General features: G+C 34.7%; 1 protein-coding gene across 1 annotated transcript in view; it reads right to left on the bottom strand.

The window, feature by feature from the left end:
• The window catches only part of LOC108574693, a 53792-nt gene that overhangs the window by 16221 nt on the left and 21965 nt on the right, over positions 1–15606 (bottom strand). Inside the window, exon 5 of the mRNA XM_017937320.1 lies at positions 8035–8108. Within this exon, the coding sequence (XP_017792809.1) occupies positions 8035–8108 (74 nt within the window). The remainder of the gene's footprint in view (positions 1–8034; positions 8109–15606) is intronic.

Genomic DNA, 15606 nt, shown 5'->3' on the forward strand with positions numbered 1-15606 from the left:
TGAAAGATACTTTTTTTTTAAATCAACAGAACCACCTTTTCTGTCGCTCGCTTCTAGGACAACCGTATTCTAGCCACGGTTTAATTGAAGTTTCGATTACGAACGAAGAAACAGCGGTGGTACTGTCCTTTATGTGTCACCGTCACAACCTTCTGAAATGAGCCAATGCAAAAAGCCAATATACCATCTACTACTACTACGACTGCTTCGCTTATGAATAAATTGCTTTCGCGCATCAAGGAAAACGAAGCAATTTATCGCGTACTTTATTTGATGCCGCGCGCATAACGTGCTCGAGCTTTGCAATAATGGCTTCGACATCTTCCAAGCGAACGCGACATAATTGAAAACTGCAAAAAGAATCAAGAATAACGCGCCGCAACGCGAGTCACGCTTGTGCACAGGCCACGGCCAAAAGCACTTTAGAGTTCATGCTCATGCGACAAATTGGATTAGCGCACGCTTCAATTATGATAAATCGAGTTATGACAGCGTTTTTCTTTTTTTCGTTCCCAAGCAATCGATAGAAGGTGTACCGTGCGTTGCTTGTACTGTGATATTTAGTCGGAGATACCGGTTCGATCGAATTCTGGATTTTTCACGAGGCCGAAGGTAGACACCTTTGGAAAATTCACGTGATTCAAAAAATTCATTTGTAAAATATTACTAAAAATTTGTTCAGTATTGATCGGTTCAATCAGCTTCAAAATCATCTTAGAAAAGTAAACGATTTTGTGAAATAATCAATTATTGGATCGGTATCTTGTTTCAATACTGTTTCAAATTTAACTTTAACTGACAGAGATTGAAACTTTTCATAATTTCAGATGCTATTTCTAAATTTCTTAAAACGAACTTTATTACTACATGCAACGATCAATTTCCTAATTTGTGAAATAATTAATTGCAAAGTTACCAATTATTTCATACAAAATTAATTCTTTTTTGAAATTGAAAAACATCAACACTCGAATTATACTATGTTTGTGAGGTTGTTTCAACGACGCACACTATTCATAGTAAAACAATGGTACACTTTCTTATTTTTGTCTTCTGTCGAACGTTTTCTGTCTTTCCTTTATGCAACATTCTCCACGACGCCGGTTGTTCACGAATAAGCTCGCTACGGAATATTAATTTCTAATTTTAACAGAACCAGTAGTGTAAGTAAGCATTATAACGCCGAGGGAGAAATGTCTCGTTTACAAGTATGAGGGGTGCGTTTATACCGGCCCTAATCGCAAACAACGGTGCTCGTCGGAATAAATAGCGATTGTTGGTTTAGGACTTCGTGATTATGCTAGTAGCGATGCAACATTGAGCACGATCTCGATTGAGCTTCAAGGACGGGACAGACTACAGGGGGCATACGTAAATTGATTATAAATACGGCTGAATCGCGTAAGAACATTTAAAGCGGAACACTGTTAAATCAATTCATGCGTTTTTCGTTTGAAGAACATATATTTCTGTTCGCGAATATTGAGACACTTTCTGAATGTGAAACAAACCTGGACAGTCGTTATAAAATTAATAAGAATCTGGGAAAAAATTTAGTTTGAAATCTTATGGAATATCGAATATTGATACGTGATACTGATTTTGACGAAGAAATGCAATTTAAATTGTGCAATAGAAAATTCTGATTTTTTTGAAACTTTGCAAGTTCGTAGAGGACCTCGAGAGAAGTATAGGGCAATTTTTTTTTTTTTGGTCCTTTTTCGGTTCTTCCAGGTGAAAACAGCCCTTTGACGAAGACAAGTGTTACCCTATTTCTCTGTATACCTTTAAAACTGTAGTAGATATAAAGAAATGTTTATGATAAAAATTTAACAGCATTTTATGCCTTACGAGACGATGCTATTGGATTAATAAAAATTCTTTGTTTTATTTCAATTATTTAAGAAAACAATTTCTATTAATTAACGAACTGCTAAGTTTCAGAAAAATCGGAATTTTCGGGTTACCGAAGTTCCCTTGTTAGTATGTTTACGTATTTATATCTAGTTTCGTGATCTTCTTTCATGCAAATGCAATTACGAAAATTACAAAATCTTTCAGTAATACTTCAACGTCGTTCTTATTTTGCAATTATAAAATCTTTTTAAAGAAATATAACCTGAGGTCAGGACCACTTTGCTTTTGTACACTTTCTTAAAAGCCACAACGATGCCTAAATCTTAACTACAAAACTTCCTGAGGAGAGAATTACGTGGATTATGCGGCTTTAGAAATTTGAAAGTTATTCTGGCACGTGTATATATTCAGTCCAACATTTGGACACCGCACTAATCTTAAATTTGTTGCAATATACGAGAAAAGATCATTTCAATATTGCTTATGCTTAAGGAAATCTGAATCATTCATTGTAATTTGTTAACAAGTAAAAAATTTTCTTTCTTACAAAATTTATCTGCACAACGTGTCTTGAATAAAAAAGTGTCGCATTATTACGTTAGAAAAATATTTTTACGTTTACAAGGAGAGATTCACCTATAGCTCAAGTTCCTTGCCTATGTTAACTGTAAGTATGCTGAAAAAGTGATCAATCATTGTTCTTCTTTCACATAAGACAACAAAAATGTGAAAGTTTTACCAGGATTTCAATACAAGCATGTAAAAAGATTGCATTAAAATATTGAATTCCGCGAATGGCAATTATAAGAAACTCCCGCCAATTTGGATCTTCTTTTATATTAGTCAGTTGAACACTATTATTGCATCCGAAGTGAAATTAAGTAGGGCACTGCAAACCAGACCTCGTTAACTCTACCAAGCAGCAAGCAGGCCATGGTAGAAATCAATCCACCAAGTTTGTTAGCGCACTTCTCGTGATTCCCTTTCTTCGAATGTTGGGTTGGTTGCTGGTATGTTTGCCGCTGTGGTACATTCCCACCTCACGTGGAATACGTATGCTAAACAGTTCGTTAAACTGTTGTACCTAACTGCTCACAGTATGTGCCGAACGTTCGCTAAATTTTCTTCATTCAACGGGAGAGATAGGTGGGAACGTAATTAGCAAATCTGACGTGACCATGCTCATCCTACACGCTGAATCTCCGAATATCCTGTTCCTCGTCATGTAGGTCAAAGACAGAGTTGTACTAAAGGTACGACTAAATTTTATGCCTACTGATTGTGCGTACGAAACAGAAACATTTTTTTCCTTGTTTATTCTCAGTGATGTGCGTGCCTGCTATCCGTAGACAGCTTATCACCAAGACAGAGGTAAGAATGTAGTTAACTATCGAGTAGAGAGCTAAAGAAAAATTAAGGGATTAATTTTGGGAAGGAAAGCTTGCAAGAAACCTTCAACGAAAATTCCCTGTGATTCAAGTTTTACTGAATTTTCCGAAACGTCCTACCGTTTAGCAAGATTTTCTCACGGAAAAGTTCAAGAAAAGTTATCGTGTAGGATAAGAGTATAACGTGAAATTACGTTCTCCGCACCTATGCTGTGTCTATGTAGATTAGGTAGCAAGTTGCTGAGATAATACGATTAACCTGAAAATCGGTGGACTTGTTTCGAAAGAAGACGATAAATTCGCGCATGAGTGAAGTGTCGAAAGGTGGTGCCAAAGATGGAGAAGTTGTGTCGTCGTGAGATGAAAATCCCTCGACAAAAAGTATCACAGCGTAAAAGAGCAGCTGTAATCTCCTCACATTTGCAGACCTTACGGTAAGCTGATAATGCGATTGAACTTGATAGAGGCTTGGGTTGCCCGAAAGTGTTACTGAACCAATAGCGGCTCGTGTGGAAAATAATGGAAGTCATTAGGCGCAGGAAAATTAATTTTAGAAATTTTTTTTCGAAGAACGTTGCTATTAATTTTTACACCTTGTCTCGAGTTAAACGGAATATCTTTGGTTTCTCCTGTTGTGTTTGTGTATTTACAGTTTGGGCAACTAATCACTTTTGAATATGTTCCATTCAGAAACTGAGCGTAATGAAGGAAATGTTACCTTTATGCTACATACACTTTATATTCTTGATTAAAAGGAACACAATCGTGTTGTATAATTTCATAAACACCGAATGCAAAGTTTGTTGTATAAACTGGAAAAGCTAAATAGCACGTTATAATTAAAAATAAACTTAGGATACGATTAAACGAAATTGTTGCAGCAATTAATCTAATTAGCTATACGAAGGCTCTTCTCTATTTTCAATTAACTCAATCATTCGATTGTGTACGTATATATACATACGTATTATTCACGCATACACATACTGTGAAACTGTAGCTGTGTAGCTCGCAGAGACACGGTTCTCGTTTGATTTTTCTCCCAAGCTGAGCTGTTCGTCGTGTACTTGAATTCGGTGCACTAGCTTCTCGTTCGATGTATTCCCTACAAGCCTATAATCGCGCAGTATAAGCGACGTTCGTCGTTCGTCGAGGCACTCGTTCGACTGCCTGGTAAACACCGACTGAGGACGAGTCGTCCTGCCCGATTTCTTATCGCTGTACGCTCGCAACTGTTCTGGGGAAAATTCGAGGCCTTAACTTCTTAGAACTCGTGATATTTCTTGCGAGCCAAACATAAGAAACGGGAGCCTAGGTCGCTGTACGTACATCGAGCCAAACATAAAGCTAGCTGTCCTTTTCAGAGTAAAACTATCGCGAGTTGCTCTCGAGAGTATCTCTCGCGTCTGAGAGTGACTGTCTGAGAGCATCGCTCTACTCTCCGAGAGTTATATGACAAAAGTTGACGTTAATTATTTAAATGTGACATTGGGGATAATTTGTTAATTTATGTTTTTCGTCTTTTTTTCCATGCTATGCAAAATGTAGCTTGATATGACTTTTTGTAAAAATTAATATATTTGTATTAAACTGTAAACAGTTGTAGAATAATTTATGAAAGATTTCATAATATTACTGCTGACATATTCATTTATCTCTTTCAAAAACTTTATTACATTAGCGAAATTTCTTCTTCGAAACTAATACTTTTCAACATTTTTATTTCCGTATTACTGGTTTTAATTAAGATAGCACGAGGGAAGAAATGATTAAGTTCGCAGGAATTGATTATTAAATACGGCGAGCTTACTTTGAAAACTTTTGGTAATTAGGTGTGCCGGTATTTAAGCCGTGTCGTTAGAAAAAGAGGGAGAAGACATTATTGTCCTTTTGAATGAAAAAGCTGGTAGTAAAAAGGAAAATAAATTAAGGAAGGGAACCATTTTTCTTAATTTTTCCAAAGTTACTTCAAAGGAGTTTCTTTTAAACTTTTACACGATTTCGTAACTTCCCAAAGTTTTTAAAATGTAAAACGTCCAGTGACTTTTTATTTCTTCGATATCGAAACAGTTCAGTTTCAAAGTAGAAACTACATTACGTGAAATTTTTAGCCTCATCCGGTGAATTATTCAAACTTCTTCTAGTCTTTGTGAAAACTCGATTAATTATTTTATTGCTTCGTTACAAGAAAAGCCTTCGTTTAATTCTTTCTCAATTTATACTTATTACAACACTATAAACTTTTACACGAAAGCAAGCTTAAATGTTATTATTTCCTGCAACAAATTGATTTTGAACTATTTAATAATTTGTGTAATACTGTGATTATTAAAATATTTATACACTTTTATTCTAAATATTTTCACTTCCATTTCCAAGTAATTTTCAAAATACGAGTATTTGTTGCCAGCACCGTGTTCAACGGGTGTTCCATTAGTGTCCGAATATTTTTCGGATTAATCGTATCTACATGTCGAAACATTACTGATAAAAGAGAACGGGGGAAAATTGTTGTTTCCACACACAATACAATTTCCACGCGTACCTACATCGCCGTCTAACAGAATTCAATACAGCTAATGTAACTCGCAATCGTCGGGAAAAAGCTGACTTTGTATCGCCCTTTACCCTTATCGCAGAAAAATCAGCGTACTCGGACATTGACGTATATCGTTCCCGAACAGAGGCAGTTAGAGGGAATTTGATAGAAAAACTTAATCAAACAAGGTTGGACGTCAGAGAAACTTTATCGCCCGCAAAAGCAGAGAAAAAGAACGAACGAGAAAGAAATGTTTGCGGCGAAGAGAGCAACTGTAATGTGTGTGAGCTTGGGGGCAACTCGAGGGCTAATTACACAAAGTACATTTTCAGCCCGAAGTCACGAAAGATAATTGCGTTAGCACACAATTATCCCCCTGCGACTTCCTCGCTCTTCTCATGACTTCGTTCTTGAAACAACAAACAAAAGAAAAGAAGAAAACCAGGCAGAAATGTTCCAGGTATCGAGCCGCAAATTAACCACGAATCAGCGATTGATTAGCCCCCGATTATCGATTGGAAAACTTAGTTAAATCTATGTTGCTCGTTACTGGTACCCTACCTGGCAATTAGCATTAATCTCCGCCGGATATTTGTTTGAAGCATACTTGCCAATTGAATCGTGCGAACCGCTAATTGTACAAGGGCGACAATGATTTGCATGATGAATATGGGATGTTGAAACGCTTGCTTCAATAAGCGAAGCATGAACAGTATTTAACCCCGAATCATGTATCGCCTTTACAGGTACATTGTTCACAGGAAAGGAGTATTCGATCTCACACGTTTCACTGTTCGGGGAAATGATGTATGTCTCGTCGAGACATTGTATGCAAAACGTTTGTCGAGCATTTTGCGGAATGTTTGTACCATTTGTCGTCTACTTGTTTATTTATTTTATGTGTCAATATTTAGCGATACTAATTTCAAATCAACAGGAAAGGAATATTCAATCTCACACGTTCAACAGTTCCGAGAAATGATCAATGTTTTATGGAGAATCGATCGTATGCAAAATGTTTGTTCGGCATTTAAGGAATGTTTGCACCATTTTTCGTTTACTTATTTATTTTAAATAACAATATTTAGCGATATTAATTTCAAGGCAATAGAAAACGAAAATTCAATCTCGCACGTTTCATTGTTCAGAGAAATGATAAATGTTTTATGGAGAATTGATTGTATGGAAAATGTTTGTTCCTCTTGTTACTTACTTATTTACAGACAGTTATTAATGACACTAATTTCAAATCAATAAGAAAGGAAGATTTAATCTGACACGTTTAATAGTTCAGAGAAATGATAAATGTTGCATCGAGAATCGATTGTATGCAAAATGTTTGTTCAGCGTTTAAGGAATGCTTGCTATATTTGTTATTTATTTTAAAATTAACGCTCAATGATACTGATTTTACATTTGTTTTCACGAGAAATTTTAAGTAACGCTACACACATGATTCTATCAGTAGTATTACAGTTGGTAGTCGGCGTAAATGGAATTGAAAAAGAAATTAATTCCACGCAAGAACAATTAACAATTAATTTGGAACGACGTTCGACGGTCGACGTCCCAAATAAACGTATCTGACAGATGACATCGCACCGTGCGTCAATAGATACAAAAAAAAAGTGTAGAAAATGTTACTTAAATTGCACGTTTATATCAGCTTAATCACCAAATTGAATAATTCGATATTTACATTTATTGAAAATTTGGAAGATTTTTCTTATTAGTCGTTCTAGCATATTACTATTTTATTTAATATTGTGAAAAGATGTTTTCAGATGGAAACCAAAGATATTGTGTCGAGAAACAACGTAATTGCAAGCTTACAAGCGAAATAAGCGATACTTGTAATTTCTTGTTTCCAGTTCAGTTACAATAGTAGTCATTGTTGTATTAAATTCTTCGACTTTCGGGTATAATCAAAGTGTTATTTAAAGAGAATGAAAACAGATCAATCATCGAAATAATTTCCATTATTTTTGATGACCTTTTGCCATTTTTCTGGCAGCTCGCGACAGAAACTCGCTGGCTTTGAATCAATTATGTGAATCCAGTCGGAAAGAATTCATTTCTACACCTAATACATATATGTATGGAGTAAGTATAGCTCTCTGATACTTCGTACAATAATTCACTAATTTGTTTCGTTTATTTTCTACTTTCATTACGGATGTTAAGTTTCGCACAAAAATACAACGCATCACCCTTCAACATCTACTGCAACACTAGAAACAACGCACTTACCTCAAAACTGAGAAGACCACTATGATCCTGGTCCAAGGTGTTAAAAACGTAATGCGCGTACTGGCTAGTATTGGCTAGAAAATGAAACATAAACAGCAATTTTAGTGATACTCGTACAATCCTCGTGTATTCGTAACTTATGCTAGCCTAGCGAATTATCATCGAATATTTTCTAGGACTCTCTCGTTTCAAGCGTAATATCAATATAGTCAAGAATATAACATTTCTTTTCCGTTAACGTGTATGAAGTGTAACAAAAAAGTGACTTTGAAACGGTAAGTTTCATATTTAAAAATATCAACGAATTATTTCAAGATTCTGTAGCCAAAATTATTTCCTTCTACGAGGGAGAAAGAGATACAAGTGACAGATGAAAGTAATAAACGTGAGAAGTAGTTACATATATTTTCCACGGCACATGGTACTCCTGTTCACGTAAAATATTGTTTCTCAGAACTATAGTTGAATTATGACGCACGCAGATATCTTTGTGACAATTTTAATGTAGTTACAGTTCGCGGGTACAATTTATGGAGCGAATAAATCAGAACTCGCTGATACTTTCACGTTACAAACATGAATTTCCAATTTTCCCTCGAGGAAAAGTTTGCAAGAAAAAAAAAAAAAGGGAGAGAACATTTGCCTATAATAACTCTGCACGTCTAGTAGAACGTTGAAAAAAAAAAAAACAGATGGCCTTTATAAGCATTTCAATTTCTCAAATGGTAACAACCACTCAATGATTTTCCTGACGGAATCTTTTTAAATCCTCGACTCTCTGGCATGGCTTGTAAATCGAAACTCCATCGGTGTACGTTAATTACTTCTACTTATCCAAAGGAAATGCTTTCGATTTAAAGTACAGATTTTTCTTTACTTTTCATCATCCTCGTTTATTTGCTATCCGTTATCAACTAACGATAAACGAATGATTTCACTAGCGGCATGCGAACAATGGTGAATTATATTTTCTTCGTTTAATAGTAAACGTGGAGATTGATGATCGTTATTTTGTCAAACGTGACAGACAAACGATATAAGTCGGTTACAGCTAACGAAACGGCAGGAGATTTTATCTCGAGGTATATTTACTTTGAAGGAAATAAATCATCCCTGTTATTTTTAAATGGAGGAGCGTACCATTTTAGAGCCGGCAGACCAGATGGAAATAGCTGGTAATTAACGGATGACAAGAATAAAATGTGTCTCGAACGGAAGAAATATGTACACTGGAGACACGTCTTTTCACGTGGCTTTTGTTCTCCTTTTAAGTTTCCAATCTTATTTCAAGTTATTATTTGTAAATACAAATATTCAAACCTTGTTAATCTTATTTAAATATTTAAGGCTTTTTTAAAAATAATTATTTTCAAAACTATTAAACAGAATATATGGAATAAAAGGACGTGCTTAAAAGTTACTTGCTCACTGAGAAATACATATTTCACTTTATAAATACAAATTCGAATATGGGAAAAATCGCGCAGATTAAGAAGAATCGCAATTACAATAAAAAAAGGAACACGTGTCAAGCATATGAACACACTTTCAGTGATATAAACCAATATTTGTACTAGAAAATAAATTTTCTTTTCTCAATAAGTCATTATTAAGGTGAAACAATTACACCTCGTTATTGGTTCAGAAGCAGAATAAACGAAACAAGAGAGTATTATGAAAATGTAAGCGTTATTGAAATAATTATACAAAAATCTCGCACAATTCTGTAAAACGGAGTATTTGTTAATTCTGAAAGCCGGAAAGTGATAATTAATGCACGCCTCGTATAGCGAAGTGGAGATTTTTCGTAAAGCAAGGATCAGGAATGTCAGCCTCGCCTTCATCTCTGTTTAAGCAGAAATCTCCGAGGTACCCGCTTGAATTGAAAGGATTCGTCTAGAAATTAGTACTCGCTCCTCCGGAATTATCACAATGGGACTCTCTACTAGCTCAGAGGGGGTAAAGTAGATTAACTCGTCAAAGTTGTCGAGCCTGTACGACTTGGGCTTCTGGAGGAGGATAGTTTAGCTGTTACTTGATGGCACAACAAAAGTCAGAAACTAGTTTTGTCTTCCAAATGAGCCCTCGAGAACGTACTTTGATAAGGTTAATCAAAGGATAATCTTCTGCGCGTGTTTAATATCGAATTGTAAATATTGTACAATAAGGTACTGACACTTTGTGTATCTATCCTAAACTACAATCTTTATACGATATTAATACGTTAATTTTTCTCGATAATATAGTAATAGTAATTTTGAAGAATAGACTTAATTCAATATTAATAAATGCTTCGAATAAATATCTACAAAAGAATTAAAAATGAAGAGTTTCATGATTGTTGGACAAATTTCGAAAGCATTGGAGCATCGAACTTATGTCAATCGTGTAATTTATACATCTTCAACGTTGTTTTTTAAACTTGACGTTGTATTCGACTTTTGGACATTTTGATCCGACAATATAACTGGCATACTTCTAACGTAGTATTACTGTTATCATCCGATAAATTTTCAGATTCGAAAAAAAAGGTGTGATCTTTATTTGCTTTATAATCGGTGTTATGAATTTTATAGGAGATAACACACGACCGCGCGATAAGGATAAATTCTGTTGCTATGATTATTGATTTTTCGGTTGCAGGAAAGAAACTGGAAAGAATTTCCAATGGAATATTAATACACGAATTGTTATTTCGACGAACAATTTTCACCAGGTTCCAGCCGTTTCAATTACCTACGATTGAAATTGATCCCCGATTTCTAACCGCTATCTCGATAAGAATTTAGAACACATCAGACGGTCGATGTTATACGAATCTCTACATAGTTTACCGAGACTGAACAAACAAACGATATTAAAGTGGAAGCTGTTATTGAACTAGGCTTGCGCAAAGATATTGCAGTTATCAACTCATCAAAATACTGCAGAGCGAATAAGCGAACTAAAAGAATTTTTCTACATTTTTCAGAAATTTTCTAGTTTAGACGTTCCAACATCCACTGACTTTTCATCAAAATTCTTCGAATCTTCTTAAAAACACTTGCTTTACTTTACGAGCTTAAAGTACAAAAATTGTTATATATATTCGGGGAACACCTACAACAAGTAGACTGCAACTAGATCGCGAAACAGATCTGTTCATGTATATTCAACATGTTCGCTGCCATCTGCAGATCGTAAAGAACATGCTGTGTGCCACCGATTCGTTGCCTCAACAAAGCACACACATTGTCTCAACGTTCAATGAAAGATTTATGGTGGTGGTTGTCCGTTGCACATGGACGACATCGACTTTTGGTGTGGCAGTAACCGATCGATACAACGTCGACGTACTGTCGACGCTAGCACATGGTAAGACATTCTGTGTCGACGCTGCTTCGACGGCGGCACACAGAACATTCCGTGTCGACGATGCTTCGACGGTGGCACACACAACATTCGGTGTCGACGATGCTTCGACGGTGGCAGACAGAACATTCCGTGTCGACGATGCTTCGACGGTGGCATACAGAACATTCCGTGTCGACGATGCTTCGACGGTGGCATACAGAACATTCGGTGTCGATGATGCTTCGACGGTGGCACTGAACGTATTAATCGGGGTAGAATACATACCCCTTTTTAAATTAAACACACATTTATCAATTATCCAAAGTCAATAAAATAAAAGTGATATTTCAAAAAACCTTAAGCAAAGGAAACTTTCTCGCGATATTCGAAGAAAATATTATTCAATTATATTGTAAAGTGCATAATGCAAATACATATATATAAAACCTGTTATATTTAATTCTGGAAGACTTAAAAGTTACAGAATTATCATAGTATTTCGTTACTGATATTCAAATATAAAAAATAGCACACCGCTTTTAGTTTAACACTGTCCTATTTTATTCCTGTACTACATCGAACTATATATGTAAATAACAATACAACTCCGCAAGTATTCATGTATTCGAAAATGTTCATGAATATTCATGAGTTCAAAGGATTAGTCACAAGCGTTTTGCCCTTGCGTTTTTCTTACTTTTCTCGGAGAACATTTTTAATATTTTATTACTAACAAGCGATTGTTTGCGGTCTCTTTTAACCTAAAGAATAATATTCTAAAGGTTTGTATAATAAATCGAACAAAAGTCTTTCGGAAGAAGAAAGAAAAAGGATAAGTGGCAAAGAATAATATTCTAAAGATTTGTATAATAAATCGAACAAAAGTCTTTCGGAAGAAGAAAGAAAAAGGATAAGTAGAGGAATAAAGTAAATGGAGAAAAATATTAACAAATTTCCTGAAAATGGACCATGTTTTTAAATAGTTTTCACCGTCCATTGTTACAAATTTCGTTCACACGAACGATGATCAATATTCTCTTGTACCCTATGTGAAAAAGTAAAATACATATTTTACGTAAAGACTGTAATAAGGCACGGATATCTTAACTACGTTAAACTTAACTAAACTGGTTAAATTAACGCTGTATTACAGGATCTTTAATTAAGAAACGGAATTAGAAAATCTTAATTAATTCTCATACAAGTGTAACGTTCCTGCTTCAAGCACTTTAGCATGAAATATGAGCACATTCTGCAACGTAAAATAGCAATTTTTTAAAATTTTAAATCGTTTCGATGTGAAATAAATTAATGTAATTTTAAGTCATTCCTTATCAGTACATTCTGTGTACATGATTTTTACCAGCAATATTGTACATATTACTATACCTGTTCTCTATCATAGTGTCATAAATAGTACGTCTATTCAGTAATAAATGTTTTTATCCAACTGAGTAACACATATATTATCAGTGAACAATATAACTTTTTTAAAACACTTAACGATGTTATAAGAAATTTAGTTAATTAATTCGTAACTAATATGTGTTTCGAAATTAATTCTTTTATCATTTCACTTTGTCAAGGATATTTTATTTGGCATTTGGAAAATTTTGCAAAAATGCACGTATACCTTTATAATTTTCTCGACCGTAGTACTTACTTATTCGAGTAATGCCTTGAAAATGTCAGTGTATACCGTCTTCTTTCCTCGGAGTACGTAATTTGCCTATAGTTAAGGAAAGTTAGTAAATAACTCCTCGCAAATGCTTTTGTGCTATAATTCTGAAGTAAGCTTCAGGGAGTATTTCTTCTCAAAGAAATTGTCTAAAGTTCTATTTCCTTTTCTGCCAAGATTTCATAACGTTATTATAAGTAATTCTTGCAAAATAATTTATAATTTTCTTTCTCTCGCTCGTGAAATTTTATAATAATATTTTTAAAACGTTCTGCATTTATCTTTATTGAAATAAAAATAGCAGAACGTATCTAGATTTTCTTGAAGAAATTATAGAATATCTTTATATCAACAGTAAGCTATAAATTTTATTTCCTGATAAAAATGAAAATAAATAAACTGAAATGTTTGATAAAAATTAAACGTTCTCTCAAAATTTCATCTGTAACGAAGACGTAGATTTTGATCACTGTACGTTTTTACTCTTTCAGTGATCTAAACTGAAATACAATTAAATCTCTCATTTAATGAGAAAAATTTAATCACAACGATTGATTTGTCCTCAGATATTTGCTCAAAGCAAACAACGAACATGGCCAGTCAGAATTTTCTACGTAAAAGACGATTTTATCCAACGTTATAAAAATCGAGTTTCCTATCGGCGAAGTTAACAACCGAATTAGAAAAGCATTATCAATAAAAACCGCGTCATTATTAAGCAAATTCCACAGAAGTATTGTAATAATTAGCGTGCAGCGCATAAATGACTGTTTTAATCACAGAGAGAACAATGCAATCTGGTATATTAGCATATAACGCTGATATTTATGTTCGTACATGGCATTTTGTGCGTAGAAATAATTTTGCAAGCAACTTATTACCTTCATTAACTTAAATATCGAGAACGAATACGTACCGATAACTGTGAACGTTTAATATCGCTCTCCATGTGTAAAATAAAATATAATTCAGTGTTTCATTTCGATACTAATATTTCCTAGTATTAGATGGAAAAATTAAAACACACTTAATAAGAAATTAATACAATCATGTGAAAATGTAGAGTGATTTTAGTCTGAGTGGAAATTTTGTTAATACGCAAAATCAAAAATTCAGTTTTGATTACGCGATCAATATATGGCAGCATATTTAATTATAAGATAATAATGTAACAACACGCAAACGCGATCAACATAAGATAACACGAGCATTAATAACACACTATGCAAAATCTCTGATGTAACAACTTTTCCTTGATAAAATTTGCGAGCAATGGCGAAGTATTAAATACGCTAAATATTGTGTCGAGTAAATTCGTGTAATTAATTAGAGAGAAATAATATTGAGACAATAATGACACTGTAACGGTTTAAAAAAAAATTCGTAATTACTATAATTCTGCAGTGAAAACTGTACAATTATGCCAGCGTATTCTAATAATTTTAATAGGAAATGTATTTACAAAAGTAATTTAACCGATGTGCCGCGAAATCGGATAGTTCTTTGTATTCTAAAGTTGTTGGAATCAACACTTTCATCTCAGAGGTGCGAATAAAATTGCTCCCACAAGTTCCATCGTGGTGTTAAATATATGTCTGTACTAAACATGCTGTTTCTACACCGAACGAGTATCCAGAGACAGTTCTTTCCTCTATCATCCCTTTCCTTCTACGACATATAGAAATGTTTACTATTATTGCTACCTCGAAGCAAGAAACTACTAACAAAACACGAAATGTAAGATAGAATTTTGCGGAATGCTGGAAAAACAAGGTTCATCCTCTTGATAAAATATTTACATCTGCTAATCTCGAACGTAATCGATTAAACGAATCGACAGAAACTTGAGAAGATAAGGACCTGAAACCTCAGCCAGGGTCGCATGAAGTATTTATGCCTCACAAGGGAATATCCCGAAGTGATAATCACCGGTATTGATGAAACTTTGGTATACGATAGCACTGAAAATAATATTTGACACATTTCCTTTTATCGACAATCGTCTGTAACGAAGGGGGAAACATCGCCCTCGAAGATTAGGATAATAAACATATTTGGTGACAGTTATTTATTATTTTTCAAGTTTGCTGTTGAAAAATACGAAATCCGTCAATTTACACTATTCCTCTATCTCTAATAGTTTTCGAGATATTCACCCTTTAAAAGGACATGCGTCGATTATTTTTTTCTGAGAACTACTGTATATCAAAGTTTCATCAAAATCGGTGATTATCACTTAGAAACGTTCTCTGGTAGCTCTGATTCAGTCCAAATCGAAGGACGAACAATATTGCACTCGATCCTGAGTGCTAATGCATCAATCGATGCCGCTACTTTGCTTTAATTTACGACCCGCTATATTTCTTCCACCAACTATACCTCTCTTGCTCCTGTGCCGCCACACTGGACGTACTTCCAGCTCTGCACATTAGGTATGACTCTGCAGTTCACGGATTTTGGACGCCAAGGCTTTCACGGCACTTCCTTAGGGGTTATTAACTCCTACTCTACGGTTTGGTTGCTTTACCTGTTTCACCTGTTCTCTCCCATCTTTTGCGATC

Source organism: Habropoda laboriosa, unplaced genomic scaffold (assembly GCF_001263275.1).
Source record: "Habropoda laboriosa isolate 0110345459 unplaced genomic scaffold, ASM126327v1 scaffold11, whole genome shotgun sequence".
NCBI classification, from domain to species: Eukaryota; Metazoa; Arthropoda; class Insecta; order Hymenoptera; family Apidae; genus Habropoda; species Habropoda laboriosa.